General features: G+C 61.2%; 1 protein-coding gene across 1 annotated transcript in view; it reads left to right on the top strand.

The window, feature by feature from the left end:
- Window positions 1-19,460, top strand: part of ADAMTS13 (ADAM metallopeptidase with thrombospondin type 1 motif 13) — a 32,027-nt gene that overhangs the window by 134 nt on the left and 12,433 nt on the right. The window contains exons 2-17 of the mRNA XM_079925580.1: window positions 722-1,026; window positions 1,381-1,447; window positions 5,084-5,259; window positions 7,160-7,243; window positions 7,515-7,639; window positions 7,761-7,907; window positions 9,258-9,398; window positions 9,991-10,153; window positions 10,922-11,026; window positions 12,119-12,270; window positions 12,380-12,443; window positions 14,855-14,981; window positions 15,483-15,631; window positions 15,983-16,103; window positions 16,595-16,675; window positions 17,648-17,829. Coding sequence (XP_079781706.1) covers window positions 928-1,026; window positions 1,381-1,447; window positions 5,084-5,259; window positions 7,160-7,243; window positions 7,515-7,639; window positions 7,761-7,907; window positions 9,258-9,398; window positions 9,991-10,153; window positions 10,922-11,026; window positions 12,119-12,270; window positions 12,380-12,443; window positions 14,855-14,981; window positions 15,483-15,631; window positions 15,983-16,103; window positions 16,595-16,675; window positions 17,648-17,829 — 1,983 coding nt within the window. The 5' untranslated portion in view covers window positions 722-927. The remainder of the gene's footprint in view (window positions 1-721; window positions 1,027-1,380; window positions 1,448-5,083; window positions 5,260-7,159; window positions 7,244-7,514; window positions 7,640-7,760; window positions 7,908-9,257; window positions 9,399-9,990; window positions 10,154-10,921; window positions 11,027-12,118; window positions 12,271-12,379; window positions 12,444-14,854; window positions 14,982-15,482; window positions 15,632-15,982; window positions 16,104-16,594; window positions 16,676-17,647; window positions 17,830-19,460) is intronic.

Below are 19,460 nucleotides of genomic sequence, written 5' to 3'. Positions count from 1 at the left end.
GTGAGGCCTCCACTTCCCCAAAGCTTCCATCCCAGGCTCTGTACGTGCGTGGGGGCCTTCAGGGAAATACAAATGCTAAATCAACAATTGTGGATAGTAGTAACTGCGACGAAGATGATGAAGTGAGATACAGTGGTACGGACTTGAGGAGTAAGGCTACCCAACAAAATGCAGGACGCCCAGACAAATAGGAATTTCAGATAAAGAATAATTTTGAGTATAAAAATGTCCCGTATATTAGCTGCAATTTGGGGGCATACTTAACCCCCCCCCCAAAAAAAGCATCGTTTACCTGAAATTCAAGTTTCGCTGCTGTCCTAATTTTTATTTTCTAAATGTGACACCTTTCCCTGGGGGGCCACTTAGATGGTGCCACGAGGGAGGTGACATTTGAGCTGAAACTAGAGCAGCAAAGCACTGGGCGTATTTGAGGAACGGAAAGCAGGCTGGGGGGGGCAGTGGCTGAAGGTCTGTGAGCAGTGTGGGGATGGCTGGGGAGGCAGGCAGAGGGCTGGTGCCACCGTCCCGGTTCTGTGGGCAGCCGTCGGCTACAGGCACAGAGCAGGCAATAGCTGAGAGGGAGGGAATGAGGACAGGAGAGCGGGAACAGGTCATGGAAAGCAGGGTGTCCATAGGAAGCAGGTGTGATGGTGCCTCAGCCAGCCGGGAGGCACAGTCACACAGATGGGAGATGAATCCCACCCCCGCTCTGTGCTCCCAGGCGCAGGACCGGTGGCTGTGCTCTGAGCCAAGGCCCAGCCCAGCCCAAGGCCGGGCGGCGGCGGGAGGAGCCTGCAGGCCGCCCAGCCCCTCGGCCCCTGCCCTGGGAGGAAGCGCTCATGAGTAAACACAGCCGCATCATCCAGCCCAGCGGGTCTGTCGCATTCCACGCCGGCCAGATTGCAGTCGCTCTCCCTTCCTGGGAGGATGAGTGAGCTTCGCCTCCAGGGGAGATGTGTGCGGGCAATTCTCATCTCTGTGCCCCTCGTCCTCCTGGGCTGCTGGGGACTCCCTGATTTCCGGCAGGTGGGTGGACCCGAGGGCTGCGGTGCTGGGGGAGCCCCGAGAGCTGGGAATCTGGGCTCCGCTGGGTGCTGAGGGCGGGTCCCTGGGGGAGAAGCGGCTGCCCGACAGCCCTTGGGGCAAGTGGGAGGAAATCCGAACTTGGGGTTCAGGGGCTGAAGTGGGCTCACTGGAGAGGGAGTTGGCCTCGGTACTGTCCACCCACCTGTTGAGGGGCAGACCCAGCTAGGCGGTGTGAGTGGCTTGCCTCCTCTCCATCCTGGGCCCCTTCTCCCCCCCACCTCCCCCCCCCCCCGCCTGCTCCTCTCCCACACCTCCTTCTCCCTCGTCCTCCCTCACTCATCCTTTCTCCCACAGCAGTTTCTTCAGGCTTTGGAGCCAGAGGAAGTGACCGCTTACTTTGGCCCTGATGTTGCCTCCGAAGGTACTTGTCCTGGCGTCTTCCTTGCGAGGGGAGTTTCTCAGAGCCTGCAGGGGGCATCTCACCCTTGGGTCAGGGACCTTGGCTTTTCAGTGGCTCCGCTGAGAGGAAGTCAGAGCTGCTGCTGTCACCCCGTTAATTAGTTCTGTTACTTCCTGCCAAGTCGATAAAGACTGGTCTGGGTGTCCTGGGCCGGGCTGGGGTTGTGACCCTGGGATTCTGCTCAGTATCTCAAGGGAACGGGCACTAATTAGCTGGTCTCTTCCAACCCTGGGCCTCCCTTTGGGCTGACTGACTGTCAGGAACTCTTGCAGTTTCTGGCCAGGATGTAAACATTTATCTTTTCTGTGAGACACAAGAAGGGCGCTGGGTCAAGCTCCAGCCAAAGCCTTTTCCTGTCGCTCGTGGACCGTGTCTGTGGACTTCTCCATGGTGCCAGCCCCCTTTCCAAGTAGGGCCATTGGTGATCCAAAGGCAGGTGGGGACCAGAGGCAGGGTAGGCTAGTGGGCAGAGCGGAGGGAATTAGGGGTATCGCTCGTGCCTGCCTTCTCTGTGGTCGGGGCCAGATGCACGCTGAGCGATGGCTGGGGTTGCTCTGCGGGCAGGGGGAGCTGTGCTGGAGGGCCGAGCAGGGGGTGGTGAGGGGCCTCCCATCTCCCGCAGCGCCCTGATTTGACGTGGCCCCGCTCACATGCGTCCGTGAGCCCGAGCATGAGGCCGAGGACGGGCGCGGGGGGCTGCCCTGCAGGGCCCCGAGCTGCTCCCTGGCAGCCCTGGGACGGCTCTTCTGGGCCTCCTTGCCACCTCCTTCACCAGCGAGCGGGTGGTCAATGCCTCCCTCCAGCTGCTGGGGGCCCCCCACCCCTGCCTCGCGGGAGGCCTCGCCCTGCTGCCCCCAGGCGCAGCGTCCAGGCTCACCTTCTGCTTGGGCTGTGTGGTGAGTGGGCGCCCAGGCCGGCAGCAGGGGGAGGTTGTGCCGTGGGGACCCCAGTGGGGCAGAGATGCCTCCGAGCCCCCGCTGCACAGCCAAACGTGAGCGCAACACCACTTAGCCAGACTCTGACGCCATGGGGGCCTGTTCCTCGGAGGCTCAGAAAAGCCAGCTGAGTTTCCCAAGGCCACCCAGCTAGCAGGCGGCAAGCCCGGGGAACAGGGAACGGAGAGAGGGTGGGCTTTGCAGTCAGACCTCTGAGCTCAGACTCCAGCTCTGCGCCTTAGTACAGGCGACCTTGGGCCAGGCACTCCCTGGACGTCAGCGTCGTCACTGATGGGACTTCCCAGGTGGTCCAGTGGTTAGGACCTGACGCTTTCACAATGGGGGTCCGGGTTCGATCCCCAGTCGGGGAACTAAGATCCCACAAGCTGCGAGGCCAAAAAAAAAAAAAAAAGAAAGAAAAAAAGAAAAGAAAGATTAAGAAAGAAAGGAGTGGTGAAGGCAGCAGCAGTGGCCTTTTGGGTATCTTTGGGGATTGCCGCGCGTTGCCACGATGCACCACTGAACGAGCCAGAGCCGGTTATGTCGCAACCACCCGCCTCCCGCCCCATTCCGGGGTCAGGAGGCCCAGCCTGGGTTGGAACAGATGCCGCTCAGGGCCCATCTGGTGACAGGCAGTGCTGTTCATTAGTGCAGGCCTAGCTGGTCCCTCAAGACCCCCTCCATTCTTGCACACGTGGGGCCCCGCCAGGATCCTTACCAGGCCCTGCAGACTGGGGCCGGGAGGCCTTGTGCGTGACGGGGACTGGAAGCGTGGCTGGGGCCCTGGCAGCAGGTGGTGGGCAGCGAGCGCAGCCCACAGAGGGCATGGCTCCCCCGCTGTTCCACACAGATGGGCTCTCGGACCTTGGACTTGGGCAGGAGCCCTTGGAGGGGGCAAGTCCATGCCTGGTGCTGTGATGGCCCTGCATGGGGGATGGGGCTGTGTGCGCCAGGCAGCTCTGTCTCCTCCAGGAGGGCGACATCCTGGTGGGTGCAGACGGGTTCTATATCCAGCCGTTGAGGAGGTGGCACCGGGAGCTGGTGCCTCCCTGGGGTGGTGCCCAGCCCCACCTGCTCCACAGGCCCGCCCCCAGGGCACCCACGGTTCCAGGTACAGCTCCTGAGAGAGGGAGGGTGGAGCTGTGTCCAGGACAGCTCTGCAGGAGGGACCAGCTCTCCTGATGCCTGGGCCCAGCTCCACCAGCCACCTTTGTTAGCACGCAGGGGAGTGCCCAGCTCACGGGGCAGGCCAGGAGAACACGTGGCCACCAGCCGTGGCCCCAGGCCGTCTGCTTGGTGGGCAGGTAGACCTCCCGCCTCTGAACAGCCATTCACAGTTTACAAAGCGTGTTCACAGACGTGCGCGTGGAGCCTCGGGCGGGCCGAGGTCAGCGGTTCCTGGTAGATCCGATGCTGCAGACGGGAATCCAGAGGCCCAGAGATGGGAGGTGGCGGCCGCAGGCCTCCAGGACGGCTCCAGGGCGTGGGCAGGACCAGGCCGGCTCTGCCGCCAGCACGCCCGCTCACGCCTTCCCCAGGCTGTGCCCGGCTGCAAGCGGGGTGTGGTCCTGGGCTCTTCTTGCCGTCTCGGGGTGACCCCCTACTCCAGTGTGCGCCCAGCATGGGGCTTTGGGGTGGCCAGAAGGACATAAAAGCCACACAGCAGCTGATGTCTCCTGGTCTTGTGCTGCCCCGAATGCCCAGGCAGCAATGGGATCTGGGCCCGAGGGCTGGAATGACACGTCTCCACCTGGGACGGCCATCCTCCCAAGAGCCGGCCGCCTCTCCCCCGTAAGCTGGCCGAGCTGTCAGTTCTAACGGTCACAACGTGCATGACATGCGAGAGCTCGGGACCTCTCACCCTCTGAGAGTGTTTCCTCCCGAAGAGCTGGGAGGACCAGGATGCCCCAGATGAGTTGGTGGGTGTCCAAGGGCGTGAAACCGGGGTGCTGAGAGCCCGGCTCCAGGAGGGCCAGGGCAGAACTGCTCAGTCAACATAGAAAACTAGCTATGGTTACCAAAGGGGGAGGGGGGAAGGATAAATTAGGAGTTTGGGATTAACAGATACACCCTACTGTATATGAAATAGATAACCAACAAGGTCCTACTGTATAGCACTGGGAACTATACTCAAGATTTTGTAATAACCTTGGACTTCCCTGGCAGTCCAGTGGTTAAGACTGTGCGCTCCCAATGCACGTAGTGCGGGGTCGATCCCCGGGCGGGGAACGAGAATTCCGCAAGCTGTGCAGCATGGAGGAAAAAAAAAAAAAAAAAGATTTTGTAATAACCTATAAGGGAAAAGAATCTGAAAAAGAATATACGTATATGTATAACTGAATCACTTTGCTGTACACCTGAAACTAACACAACATTGAAAATCAACTCTGCCTCAATAAATATATAAACAAATAAATAAACCAAATGCTTAGCCAATTAGTGATTAAAAAACAAAAAGGAGGAACCGCTCCCTCAGTCTCCCTGTGCCGGGAGACGGGCCCTCTCTGGCTCCCCACACGCCCTGTGAGAAAGCGAGGGTCGGCCCATCCACGCCCTAATCCCCACAGTAAGCGGCGCGTCCCCAAGCCCAGGAGCGCGGGGTGACGGAGGGGCCTGGCCATGGAGGCCGCGAGGTCAAAGCCACATCTCACCTGCTCTCTAGGACCCTGGCTCTCGGCCCTGCCCCCCGCCCCACCAGGCCGTCCTCCTGCCCCTCGCCTGAGGAGACAGGCTGCCAGGAGCCTCCTGCACCTGGAGCTGCTGGTGGCCGTGGGCCCCGACGTGCACCGGGCTCACCGGGAGGACACGGAGCGCTACGTGCTCACCAACCTCAACATGGTGAGTGCTCGCGTGGGCAGCGGGCTCTGTGGGCGGCGCTGACCCGGCGAGGCTCAGGGTTCCGGGGGGGCGGTGGCTGTCCTCAGAGACCACAGCCAGCCCGTCCTCAGGAGCCTCTGGACACAGCGCCCTGCGCCCGGGGCTTGTGCAGAGCGCCAGTGAGCTGTCTCGTCTCGGGGGCTGAGCTCAGTACGAACCTGAGGCTGGGGTCACGCTTGGGGCTCGGGGCCCTGGGGTGGGGAGGGGTGTGATCTCTCTCCCTTACCCCACTGGGGAGTGCAACCCCCAGCCTCTTGCTACTTGGGTCCCTTCGCCCGGGGACCCTCAAGCCTGGCCTCTCCCCCCACGTCCCTTTGATCCGTGGGCGTGTCGGCCAGCACTGCCCCGGCGGCAGCAGGCTCTCCCAGCGCCCTTCTTGTGGGTCCCCCCATGTCCGCAGGCCTCCCCTTCCTTGGCTTCTAGGGGTAATGGTGGGGCAGGAAGCACAGCTCCCACTAACCATTACCTCAGAGAAAAAGAGGCAGCACAGAAACAGGTGACTGCAGCATCTGATGACACATTCAGCCTGACGGGCTGTGCCCGGCCACGAGCGCATTCACACGTGAAACACACATACACGTGTTCTAAGGCGGCCAGGTAGGCTTCCATAACGTCAGGAGATTAATATCACCGCCGGCAGCGGCAGGGCCGGCATTGCCCCCCCGGTAAGTTGGCCCCGGAGGGCAGGCAGCCATCCTAGAACGTGGGGTCCTTAGTACCATCTTGTCCCCGGCCTCAGGTATGCCCAGCTATTCCGGACAGAAGGAAAAGGTCCCCCAATCTCAGAGCCCCAGGCCCTCCGACACCTCTCCTTTCCCATGTGTTCTCTGGGCCTCGCTCCCTGGAGGGAGTCTGGGTCCCAGAGGCCACACCCATGCAGCCGGACCCCTGGAAAAGCTGGCTCAAGTCCAGGACAAGCCTGCTTGGGTTTCCACCTGCCGACTCCAGAGGTGGAAAATATTCCCTCTAGGTCACTTGAAGGCTACTGTTTTCAAGTTTTGGGGGTCCCCCCACCTCGAATATGCTGAAATTTGGTAATCGAACCACACTCCCTGTGGTCATTCAACATGTTTTATGAGGGCCAAGGATGGTCAGGTGGTAGACTGCAGCCTGGCTCCTGCCCAGATGGTGTCAGTCGTGGTAATGGCCAGTGGCATGACTGGGCACCCACCTCGTGCCAGCCGCACTGTTCCTAAGTCTGCCAACAACCATGGAAGGCTTTCTCTCCATTTTACAGGTGAGGAAACTGGGGTCCTGAGCTTAGTAGACGGGATCCCGAGCGTACAGGTAGGAAGGGGCGGAGCCTGGTTCAGACTCAGGTCAGCTGAGGCCGGTGGTACCACGTCCTCTCGGGCGCCACGTCTCATTTAGAGGACAAGCTGGTGCAAGCAGCTGCAGTGCAAGTCGACCACAATCAGCGTCTCGGCAGATGTACTGGGAGAGCTGGGAGCCTGGTGGGGGGAGCCTTCTCATTCGGGTGCCCGGGAAAGGGCTCACGGTGGGGCTGCCCCGTGGAAATGAGCAGTTTAAGCGAGCAGAGGTGAGAGAGGTGTTTCAGGCAGTTGGACAGATGAGAAAGGACAAGGTAAATGCAGTCCGAGAGAAGCAGTGTTTGAAAGGAACGTTCTAGACTAATGGCAGTTACTCGCATCCCGTTGTTTTGGGGTTTCTCTGTGTCGGCTAACCTTCCTTCTGACTGTCTCTATGGCTGGCTCCCAGGCCCAAGAACTAGCATTTCGGGTGCCCTCCCTGCTGATGAAGCATCCTCTCCAGGCAACCCCACCCCCACCCCCGCCCCGGGCCCCTGGAAGTCAGCAGCGCCCACGCACACGTATCACCTCTCCCGCCCGCCCTTCCACAGGGGTCAGAGCTGCTTAGGGACCCATCCCTGGGAGCTCAGTTCCGAGTGCACCTGGTGAAGACGGTCATCCTGACGCAGCCCGAGGTAGGCGCTGAGCTGGACCCCCGTCACTGGGAAACCGGTTTCCGCCTGCGGATGCGCACAGAGCCGTGGGGGTGGTGGCAGGGCTTCCCGCCAGCCGGGCCTGGACCTGAATTCCGGCTCTGCCCTGGCACGCAGCACTGCTGAGCGTCAGTCTCATCATCTGTAACATGGGACAGTAATAGGGTTGTTATGAGGACTGAGGTGGCAGCGGTGGCCCGCGCCCTGCTTGGGGTGGATGCCCTGAATGTGCGCTCTGTTCCCGGTCCCTCAGGATGCTCCGAATATCACAGCCAACATCACCGCATCCCTGCTGAGCGTCTGTGAGTGGAGCAGGACGGTCAACCCTGAGGATGACACGGATCCCGCCCATGCTGACCTGGTCCTCTACATCACCAGGTAGCCGAGCTCCCCACTGGCGTGCCAGCCTGCCGGGGAGCTGCTCCCACTCTCTGCAAAGGTAGCCCGGTGGTGGGCGGGCACCTTAGCACTGCCCAGCTAGCTGTTCTCTCCTCCTGAGGTTTGACCTGGAATTGCCTGATGGGAACCGGCAGGTTCGGGGGGTCACCCAGCTGGGTGGCGTCTGCTCCCCCTCCTGGAGCTGCCTTATCATTGAGGATACCGGCTTCGATCTGGGGGTCACCATCGCCCATGAGATTGGGCACAGGTAAGAGGCCCCAACCCCTGTCCCCAAGCTCCGGACAAGGACGTGACCTGGGCCCCCAGGAGGGGAGGTCATGGCTGGCAGTGGTCCCTAGAAGAGCCAACTGGAGGAGCCTGTACTCTTGACCCCAACGGACTAGGGAGGGTGGGCGGGGGCAAGGGCTGGGAAATCTGATATTTCTTCATTACCGAAGCATTAAAAGAAAAAAAATTTTTTTTTCAAAATACGAGGAAAACAAACTTAGGAGCTAAAAAGTAATTTTTGTAGGAAATTCAGGTAAAGGAAAAGCCGGCTGCAAAAATTATCCCAAATCCCACCACTTAGAGAAAACGTCCATCTTTTCTTTACACACACACACATAATATTTTATTTGTAAATTTGGGAGTATGCTGTATATTGGTTAACTGCTTTTTTATGTAACAATATATCCCAAACATTTCTCCCAAACAGTCTCTTAAAACATATGTTGGTTTTTTTCGTACGCACCAGAATTTACTTAATTCTCCCCTCTTGTTAGATATTTAGGTTGTTTCCAGACTCTTCCTGCTACGACTGCTATACATTCTGCGGGCAAATCTGTGCTGCTATGTATTATTCACCCGGAGTGGAGGGTTTCTTTCCTTTTTGATTTTTAGCCTTTTAATTATGAAAGTATATACCTGCTTGCTGTAAAAATTCAGAGTACAGAGACTCCTGAAGTGAAAAGTGGGTGTCTAACTTCCTTGCCCACCAGCCCCGCTCCCACCCGCAGGCCTTTCGCCCCCCCACCCCGAGAGTGCTGAGGGGTTCCCACACCCACCTCCACGGGCAAGGCTGGGGCTCCTACCCCCACAGCAGCCCACGGTGCGCACCTTCGCTCTCAGCTCTGCCCCTCCGTCTGACCTCTCACCCATCTGGCCCACCACCCATCACAGTTCCTCCATCTATCTTGTTTGGAGGAGAAAGAGGAATTGAAAACCATTGCCTTCCACTGGGAGCAGAAACTTTGGCCAGAGGTCCGACCTTTTCACGTCACCAGTACACATTCAGTTGGTGCTTTTCACACACCGAGCCGCCCCCAGGTCAAGAAAGCTGTCAGCAGTAGAGCCCCAAAGGCCCTCGAGCCATGGCCTCCCAAGCTCAGAACACCGCGGATGAGTCTGGCCTGCACATTTTTCAAGCCTTTTGATATGTATTAGCCAAAAGAGGCGGGGGCCACCGGGCCGGCCCAGCGCTCCCTCGGGAGGGAAACTGAGGCTGGGCGCCTGCGCGACGCGGCCCACCGCCGGGTTAGCTGGTGGCGGGGTCAGGGCGACTCCTGCGAGGGTGGGGGGACCCTGGCCACCGCCGGCCTCAGCGCCGCCGCCTCCGCAGCTTCGGCCTGGAGCACGACGGCGCGCCGGGCAGCGGCTGCGGGCCCAGCGGCCACGTGATGGCTTCCGACGGCGCCGCGCCCGCCCGCGGGGGCCCGGCGTGGTCCCCCTGCAGCCGCCGGCAGCTGCTGAGTCTGCTCAGGTAGCTGCACCCCCCGCCCCCCGGCACCGCCCCTCCCCGAGCGCCCCTCCTTCCCGTGCCCGGACCCACCCCTCCATCTGCCCTCAACCCTGTGCCCACTTCCGTGGCGTCCCCGCGCCCACCTCTCCACGGGCTCCCAGCACGTCTCAGGAGGCACTCCTACATCCCGCCTCTGCCCACCCCTCCCGCCCTCACCTCCTCGCGGCGTCCACCCCTCCATCTCTGCCCCCGCCCCGCCCCCGCCAGCCCATCCCTCTGGCCGCGCCCATCCCGCCCGCGCGCCACCTCCCTCCTTTCCGTCGCCTCCCGCCCCTGTGCCCACCGCTCGGTTCTCCCCTGTCCACTTCCATCCCCTCGCAGACCCACTTCTCCACCCTCCCCCGCCCCCTGCATCTGCCCCTCCACCCCCTCTCCTCCCCTAGGCTCGAGCCTTGTCCTAGCCCAGGGTCAGCTCTTGGTGGGGCACACGGGCTGAGAACGCCCTTCCTCGCCCACCCGAACCCGCCGCTTTAAACGCCCCCGCTTCCCGCGCCTACTCCATCCCGCGCCCACCTGCTGTCCGCCCCGGGCCTGAGCCGCGGCCTTGTCGCAGCGCAGGACGGGCGCGCTGCGTGTGGGACTCGCCGGGGCCGCAGTCCCAGCCCGCGGGGCGCCCTTCCGAGGCGCACCCCGGCCTGTACTACGGCGCCGACGAGCAGTGCCGCGTCGCTTTCGGCCCGACGGCGGTCGCCTGCACCTTCCGCAGGGAGCACCTAGTGAGTCCAGCAGTGGGTGATGCGCACCGCTCCCCCGCCCCCCGCCCCTCCGCATCCCTCTATCCGCTCCTGCCCCCTGCGCGCTGTGAGACCCCACTGGCCCAGACTGTCCGGTGCCGCTCGAAATTCTCAACTTTTGAACAAGGGTGCCCACGTTTTCCTCTTGACGAGGCCCCACAAATTAGGTAGAGCTGGTCCCGATAGGGCCCCCGAGCCCGTGAACCTTGATCCTACCTAGGCAGTTACCGAGGGCTTCCCACCCGATGGGAGCTGGAGGGCTTCCCAGAGGAAGTGACCTCTGAGCTGAACCCTACGGCCGGGGTGGGAGCTGGCAGTGGGAGGGGAGCTGAAGGGGGGCAGGCAGACCCCCTTCCCAGGACCGCACAGGACTTGCAGGCACTTTCGCCTTGGTGAGCCCCTTCCCCCTCGTAAAACATTAGGAATTATATCTTAGTGTTTTCGTGAGATATAGAACTTTACGTGTGTCCTTATAAATGCAGTGTTAATGTTATGTATTAGCATATTCTTTCTGATCTAGAAGATCATCTTTTTTCTCCTGGTTTTAAAAGAGATGAAAACATTTTTGTGGGCCCTGGGCACTGTCCCTGTCCTGGTGGAGGAGTCCTCCGCGGCTGTCCTCTCCCCCCACCACTGCCCAGGGAGCTGGCTGTGTCACCGTGTGCTGTGGTCTGGGAGGGGCAGTGATGGCCGGACACTGACCCCCAGGCCCTGGTGGCCCCTCGGCTGGCCATCTGTCTCCCCTCTTAGGACATGTGCCAGGCTCTCTTCTGCCACACAGACCCCCTGGACCAAAGCAGCTGTAGCCGCCTCCTTATTCCTGTCCTGGATGGGACAGAGTGTGGCGCGGGGAAGGTCAGAGCGGGGACTGGAGGAGCGTGTGAGCGTGTGTGTGTGTGTGTGTGTGCGCGCGCGCGCGCGCGTGTGCGTGTGTGCACGCTCACACACGCTCACGCAGACCTGAGCCTGCAGCCCTCACCCTGGGGTGGGAGACAGGAGGACCTCAGGAAGCAGGGGCTTAGGGCCCTGGAGCTGTTCTGGGTCCCGTCAGGACAGGTGGGCAGCAGGATGCCTGCGTGCACCCTCTGCAGGCGGTTCATAACAGCTAACGGCGAAGGCTTGCGCCTGACTCTGCCGGGGCGGGCGGGGCATCTGGCCTGCCCCGTCAACCTCCTCGCTGTTCCAGAGAGAGCGGGCGCTTGAGGGACGGCCACCCTGGGCCCGGTGTGGCTGCCTGGAGACAGGGATTGGGTTGTCGCCCGCCACCCAGAGGAGGCAAAGTTTTCCCGTGGCTGCGTGACCACCCCCCCGCCCCCTGCCGGCCTGCAGCGGCCACCTGACGTCCTGCTCCCGGCCCAGTGCCCCTGCCCTCCCTTCTGCCCTGCATGGCCAGCCCTTCCTCCAGTCCCTGTCCTGCGGGAGGGGCTCTGCCCTCTTCTATTTAGCCCTGGCTCCAGAGCCGGATGGGGGTCCAGTGCGTGTGTGTGCGTGTGTTTGTGGGGGGTGTACCTGTGGGTGTGGGATGCCCTGTGTGTGGGGTTCTGTGGGTGCGGGATGCCCTGGGTGTGCGGTCCTGTGGGTGTGGGATGCCCTGGGTGTGGGCACCTGTGGGTCTGGGATGCCCTGGGTGTGGGGTCCTGTGGGTGTGGGATGCCCTGGGTGTGGGGTCCTGTGGGTGTGGGATGCCCTGGGTGTGGGGTCCTGTGGGTGTGGGATGCCCTGGGTGTGCGGTCCTGTGGGTGTGGGATGCCCTGGGTGTGGGGTCCTGTGGGTGTGGGATGCCCTGGGTGTGGGGTCCTGTGGGTGTGGGATGCCCTGGGTGTGCGGTCCTGTGGGTGTGGGATGCCCTGGGTGTGGGCACCTGTGGGTGTGGGATGCCCTGGGTGTGCGGTCCTGTGGGTGTGGGATGCCCTGGGTGTAGAACGTGGTTCCGTCCTTCTCTTGCAGTGGTGCTCCAAGGGGCACTGCCGCTCCCTGGCGGAGCTGGCCCCCGTGGGGGCGGTGCACGGGCACTGGTCTAGCTGGGGTCCGGCCAGTCCTTGCTCCCGCTCCTGCGGAGGAGGTGTGGTCACCAGGAGGCGGCAGTGCAGCAACCCCAGGTGCCGCGTGGAGGGCTCTGTCTGTGGGTCGGGGGGTGGCTGCTCCGCGTTCCCTGGCGGGGGGCTGGGGGTCACCCTCCTCTCACCCGTGTCTCGTGGGCATTTTCAGACCTGCGTTTGGGGGGCGTGCGTGCGTAGGTGCTGACCTCCAGGCCGAGATGTGCAACAGCCAGGTAGGCCTGCTTCCCGGGCAGGGTGAGGGGGTGCCGTTGGAGGAGCCCAAGGGCCAGGGCGGCTGTCACTTGTGGTTCACATACGGCGTTTTGAGAGTGAAGGTGATGCTATTAATACCTGCCCTGGGACCACTGTGCATTCACCGGGAGGGTCCCACCCCTGAAAGCAGCCGCCCTGAAGAGTCCCCCTCCCTCCCTGGATGCCACTGCCCTGCAGGGCTGCCCGTTTCTGCGCTGAGAACGACCCTCCTCTCCGGCAGCCAAGTCCACTACCGCGAGAGCACGGGCGATTCTTTTAGTTATAAGTTCAGGTGAATTTCACCTAGCGTAAAATCAACCATCTGAAACTGTGTAGTTCAGGAGCACGAAGTACATTCACAATATCATGCAACCACCACCTCCATCGAGTTCCAAACCATTTCCGTCACCCCAGAGTAGAACCCCGTGCGCATCAAGCAGCCGCTCCCGTGCCGCCTCTCCCAGCGCCCGCCAACCAGCAGCCTACTTTCTACCTCTGTGGATTTACCTACGCTGGACATTTCATATAAGTGGAATCATACGATATGTGACTTTTTGCGGCTGGCTTCTCTCACTCACCGTGTTGTTTTCGAGGTTCAGCCATGTACCATGTATCAGAGCTTCACTCCTTTTTCTTTTTTTACGGTTTATTCTTATTTATTTTTTATAAATTTATTTACTTTATTTATTTATTTTTGGCTGCGTTGGGTCTTTGTTGCTGCGTGCAGGCTTTCTCTAGTTGCGGCGAGCGGGGGCTACTCTTCGCCGCGGTGCATGGGCTTCTCATTGCGGTGGCTTCTCTCGTTGCAGAGCACGGGCTCTAGGCACGCGGGCTTCAGTAGTTGTGGCTCGCGGGCTCAGTAGTTGTGGCTCGTGGGCTCTAGAGCACAGACTCAGTACTCGTGGCTCACGGGCTTAGTTGCTCCGCGGCATATGGGATCTTCCCGGACCAGGGCTCGAACCCGTGTCCCCTGCATTGGCAGGCAGACTCTCAACCACTGCGCCACCAGGGAAGTCCCTATTCTTTTCTTCTTATATTTTCTTATTTTTTTGTTGGGTTATGGTTGCTTTACAATGTTGTATTAGTTTCTGCCGTACAACACAGTGAATCAACTATACGTATACATATATCCCCTCCCTCTAGAACCTCCCTCCCATCCAGAACTTCACTCCTTTTTATGGCTGAATAGTATTCCACTGGATGGATGGACCACATCTCGCTCATCTGTTCATCCATTGTCCATTTGTCCGTACATTGGGGCTGTTTCCGTCTTTGGTTGTTGGGAATAGTGCCGCTAATGAATATGTGCGTACGTGGACTTTTTTTTTTTTTTTTTTTTTGCGGTACGCGGGCCTCTCACTGCTGTGGCCTCTCCTGCTGCAGAGCACAGGCTCCGGACGCGCAGGCTCAGAGGCCATGGCTCACGGGCCCAGCCGCTCCGCGGCACGTGGGATCCTCCCGGACCAGGGCACGAACCTGTGTCCCCTGCATCGGCAGGCGGACTCAACCACTGCACCCCCAGGGAAGCCCCGTGGATTTTTTGAGCGCCAGCTTTTCACTCTTTCGGGTGTACACCTCAAAGTGGAATTGCCAGATCCCATGGGGATTCTACGTTTAAGTCCTTGAGGAACCTCTGAGCCATTTCCCACAGCAGCTGAACCATTTGGCCTCCCCACCAGCAACGTGCGAGGCGTCCAATTTCTCCACACCCTCTCCAGCACTTACCTGTGTTTCCCACACGGCCATCAGAGTGGGTGTGAAGGCGTGGAGTGATTCCTCTGGCCTTGACTCAAGATCTGCACGTGTTGAGACCCTCCCTCCCCCCCCCCGCCCCCACCTTCTCCAGGCAGACTCCGAGGCCTCCCCAGACCAGGAGAAAGGAGTCCTTGCCTGGGGTGGGGGAGGGCCAGGCCTGCAAGGAGGGCAGCCGTGGTCCCCGCACCTACTCGGCAGGGCCACTCGGATTCTTTTCCTCTTGACTCCAGTGCAAAAAAGGCCAGGACGCCCGCCCGCGGAGGTTCTTGTGCGGAAGCCCTTTGCTCTTGACTCCTGTGACTTTTCCAATTACCTGCCTCTGGAGGTGCAGACATAGCGAATACACATACTCAGCCCCGTTTTCTGAAGTTGGGGCCTCCCGCCCGCAGTGCTGTTTGCCTGGCTTTCCTCTGCGTTGCTGGGTGGTAGGCCCCCATCAGCGGAGGAAGGCTCGACATCCCCACTTTACAGAGCAGGGAACTGGTGCAGCCAGGAGCTGGGCTCCAGCCCACGTCTTGGCCCTCGCACTGCCGGGGGCCTTGCTGTCTCCCGGGGCGAGGGTTCCCTGCCTGAGCCCCCTGCTCCGGGCCCCCTGCCCCGGCCCCTCCCGTGCCCGTCCTCTGCCTCCTTCCACCAGGCCTGCGAGAAGACCCAGCTGGAGTTCATGTCGGAGCAGTGCGCGCAGACCAACGGGGAGCCCCTGCGCCTCTCCCCGGGCAGCACCTCCTTCTACCGCTGGGGCACGGCCGAGCAGTACAGTCGAGGTGGGTCCCGGGGGGTGCCGGGGCGAGCCAGGCCTGAGACCCCGGGGCAGGGAGAGTCGTTGGGGGAGACCCACCATCCCTCTGATGCTGTTGAGAGCAGGCTTCGGCCCTGCATCAGACATGTCACGCCTCCCACCCTGGCTAGCAGGTCAGGCCACGACTTCTCATCTCTGAGTCTCGGTTTCCCCATCTGCAAAATGGAGGTAAGAGGCGTAGCTTGCTGCCAGCATTGCTGGCAGGAGTCAGTGCGATGGCACAGGGGAAGCCCCGAGCGTGCTCCCTGGCTCGTAATTCAGTAACTTTTATTACATCGCCGTGTGATTACTGCCTCAGGAGGCAGGACAGGTGGGAAATAGAAACCTGGCCTCAAATGCAGAGAGCGAAGCGGGATGGCGCTCGGGGGTCGGTGAGGGCCCACCTGGATCGTGTTTCACAGGGTCACTGCCCTCCCTGCTCCCTGCCACCCTCCCATCCGGGTTTCTTGTCCTTCTGCTTTCCCAGGGGACGCTCTGTGTAGATATCTGTGCCGGGCCATTGGCGAGAGCTTCATTGTGAGGCGTGGGGACAGTTTCCTGGATGGGACACGGTGTGTGCCAAGCAGCCCTCAGGAGGATGGGACCCTGAGCCTGTGCGTGTCGGGCAGCTGCAAGGTAGGCGTGCTCGGGCAGTGGAGGTGCCCTTCTATCCACTGTGGCCCCGAGGCCTCTCGCATCAGAAACCAAGATGCTAAGGGGCCTTCGAGGGGTCAGGTCTGGGGGGTGCTGCCCCCGTGAAGCTGCAGTAGAGTCTGCACTGGGTGATGCTGGGATACAGGGCCGAGCTTGGGGTCAAGAGCCTTGCTGTGACCTTGGACAAGTCATTTCAGCTTGCCTCCTGCACAGATGTCAGAAGCTGCAGAAATGCCCCATTTGGTTGTGTGAACCTCAGAGCTGTGGGTGTCAGTGGGCCAGCACCGTCCCATGACGTCACCCGGGTCTCACCTGCCACTCTCCTTTGCTCAGATGTTTGGCTGTGACGGCAGGATGGCCTCCGGGCAGGTGCGAGATGTGTGCCAGGTGTGTGGCGGGGACAACAGCACGTGCCGTCCTCAGAACGGCTCTTTCACGGCCGGGAGAGCCAGAGGTAGGGCCCTCCCTGGGGGTGAAGGGCCGGTTCCCCCCAGCCTCCAAGAAACCCCACAGCCCAGAGCCTGGGTGCCGGCTGCCTGGGTGGCGGGGCCCGCACTCTGGCTCAGCCCTGGGCCCTCTTAGCGGCCTCAGCCTCCGCGTTCCTCTCTGCCAGCCTCCCCATGAGGCTCAGCTTTTGGTGATGAGGCCCCTGCTGGGGTTGCGGCATATCGGTAATGGTTGCTCCGTGTACCTGTGGTGCAGAAAAAATACAGACGTTGGGAAATCTGTGGTGGGCTGTCCTCTCCTCTCCTGCTCAAGGACTCTTAGCAGGAGGGACCTTATGCTCGGAAAATCCTTGACTTTGATCCATTTATAGAACAGGTCAGGTCTTTTGCAAAGTCAGTCGAGGAGTTGAGTCCCACCTCCCTCTGGCGCTGAAATCTGCTCCCTTTGACTGTGACCTAAGTGACCTGAGACCACCCCTCCCCCCCCGCTTCCTCCTAGAGTATGTCACATTCCTGACCATTACCCCCAACCTGACCAGCATATACGTCATCAACCACAGGCCTCTCTTCACGCACCTGGGTGAGTTGGCCAGAGGACGCCCACAGGAGTTAACCAGACCGTGAAGGTCGAGGGCGCAGCCCCAACGTGCCGTCACTTCTGATGCCACCTGCAAGTTCGGGTGCTCCCCAAGCTGCCGTCCGTTGGACGACTCGCTGGGAGGACTCCCAGAACTCTGAGAGCTGTTACGCTCACCGTTACAGCTTATTACAGGGGAAGGATACAAAATAAAAGCAGCCAAAGGAAGAGATGCTAGGGCAGCGCCAGGGAGGGCGCCGTGTCCAGCTCAAAAGCGACCACACGCACGGTGTACCGCCTACTCTGGGAGCTCTCCTGAGCTCAGGGTCCAGGTGCTATGGGGCTCCGTTATGTAGACACGATTAGGGGATGGATTGATCGCCCCCTGGACGATCTCAGTCTTCAGGTTGGCGGAGGCTTGGTGACTCAAGGCCGCCACCCTAAGCCATGTGTTTGGTCTTTCTGGCGTGGCCAGCTCCCACCCTAAACAAAGACGGTCTGGGTCAGGTCAGACACAGGGCGCAGGTCAGACCTGTCTCTGGGCAAGGCTGACCTCTTTACTTAACGCCGCTGTGGGGCTTTATTTCCAGGGGGCGCCCTGTCCTGACCTTGGAATCTGGGGTGGGGTGCTTGCCCTGGGGTCCTTGAGCCCCCGTAGAGTGGGGTGTGAGTGCACTTGGTGAGGGAGCAGGTCCACGGCACTCACCAGGTTCCAGGAAGAGGCACAGAGTCACCGCGTGGGGAGCCTCCCGTGGTCAGACACCCTGTTCAGAGCGTGGGATACCAGGAGGACCTGCTCCCCGGGAAGGCTGGGGATCCTGGGGCGGGAGTGGCAGGTGCGGCCGTGGAAGTCATGCCCCGTTGGCCCAGTTGTCACCTCTCCTTAAACAGGACCTGTCTGTGAGGGGCGCGGTGCTGGCTCCCACGGTGGGAGGTGGGGGTTCTCTGTGGTGCTGATGGCCCCTCCCCCAACAGCAGTGAGGATCCGTGGGCGCTACGTCGTGGCCGGAAATGCGAGCATCTCTCCCAGCACCACCTACCCCTCCCTCCTGGAGGACAGCCGCATCCAGTACAAAGTGACCCTGACTGAGGACCGGCTGCCCCGCCTGGAGGAGATCCGCATCCAGGGCCCCACCCAGGACGACATGGAGATCCAGGTGACCGGGGGCCTCCCCCTGGCGTCCGCTGGTCCGTCAGCTCAGACGCACACCTCTTCATTCTCTCGGCGGCCGCCGGGGGGCCTGGGGTCCCCGTGCTCAGAGCCCACGGGAGTTCTGGCGTGCTGGGAGTGGGTCAGAGGGAGAGCCCTGTGCAGGGGTCGGGGGCTTCCCGGGACAGGGGCTGTGCTGCCGAGGTCTGAGATGAGCTGACGCTGCAGGCCGAGCAGGGAGGGGAGTGTCTTGAGCGAGCAGTGCGTGCCCAGGAGAGGTGCTTAGGAGGGAGGGAGGAAGGGGACCCTCCAGGTGAGGAGGCTGGAGGGCCAGGCAGACCTGGAGGGGCCTTGCTGGCCGTGTGAGGAGTTCAGGCTTCCTCCTGGGGGCCTGGGGAGCTGCTGGGGGTCTGTGTAGGGCGGAGTTGGGGTCGGGCTACGTCAGACCCGGACGAAGGAGGGTGGGGGGCACGAGACTGTGGGGGAGGCTGGTTGGGCCAGTGCCCAGATTAGAGACCCACCGTGGGGGCATCTAATGCAAGAGGAGCAGAGGCAGCCCGAGAGCTGGAAGCAGGGTGACCCAGGGGTCAAGAGCCCAGGCTAGGGACTCAGCCCAGAGTTCAGATCCTGGCTCTGCACAAACTTGGACAAAAGACTTAATTTTCTGAGCCTCAGTTTCCCCGTCTGCAAAATGAGACTAAGCCGACCTACGTGACGTGAAGATGCGTTTGTTTTTTCTTCAAAACGACGCACAGCAAGCGCTTGGCAGACTGTCTGGTGCCCCACACGTGCACACGGAGGGTGGCCAGGCTGCATAAGTGCGTGCGGACTCGCCTCTCCAAGTGCCCAAGGCCCCATCCTAGCAGCGGGCATGAGACACCCAGAAGTTCCGGGACAAAGGGGCGGGCACTGTGAGGGCCGGAACTGGAGCCTGAATATCCCCTTCCCGCGCTTCGCTGTCCTCTGGCGGGGATGCTGGGTTCCCCAGATCTTCATCTGCAGAGTGGGGGCCAGATGGCAGTCCCGCCTCCTGGGGTCGTGGGCGGGCAGCGTGGGCGGCAGGCCCTGGCCCAGGGGCAGCTCTGGGTGCATGTGGGTCCTCGCTGTTTCTTTGGGAGCCCCGGCTGTGCTTGGGTGTGTCCCGCACGCTGTAACCTCGTCTGCAAGCGGCGCCTCGTGTGCTTTGCTGAGGAAGGTGCTGGAGGGAGGACGGGAAGTAGTGGACGTTGAAATAGCCCTTGACAGCCTTTGTGGGGGAGTCCAAGTCTCCACGGCCCCTCACTTTGGTCTAGCAGCCCCACCCTCTGCTCCCACGGCTGGGGAGGCAGCAGGGGCTCCCCCAGAAGTCCAGGCCAGGCCAGAGCGAGCCCCACCAGTGAACAGTTAACCACTTCCCCACCTCCCCACGTGGCCCAGTTCACCCACCTCCCCGCCCCTGGGAACGCTGTTCCAAGGGCTGGGTGTCAAGCAGCTCTGTTGTCATCCTTTGCGGTGAGGATAAAAAATACAGATTCCGGGGCCCCTCTCAGAGACACTCAACCAGGACCTGCTGTGGGGTGTGTGTGTGCCAAGAACCCGCATTTTAGCAGAGGACTGTGACGGGTGGCCAGATGAGGTGTTGTGGGAGTAGATGCTGGA

This window comes from Stenella coeruleoalba, assembly GCF_951394435.1.
Source record: "Stenella coeruleoalba genome assembly, chromosome: 7".
NCBI classification, from domain to species: Eukaryota; Metazoa; Chordata; class Mammalia; order Artiodactyla; family Delphinidae; genus Stenella; species Stenella coeruleoalba.
Note: the sequence above shows the minus strand (reverse complement) of the source record. Positions and strands in the feature narration are given on the sequence as shown.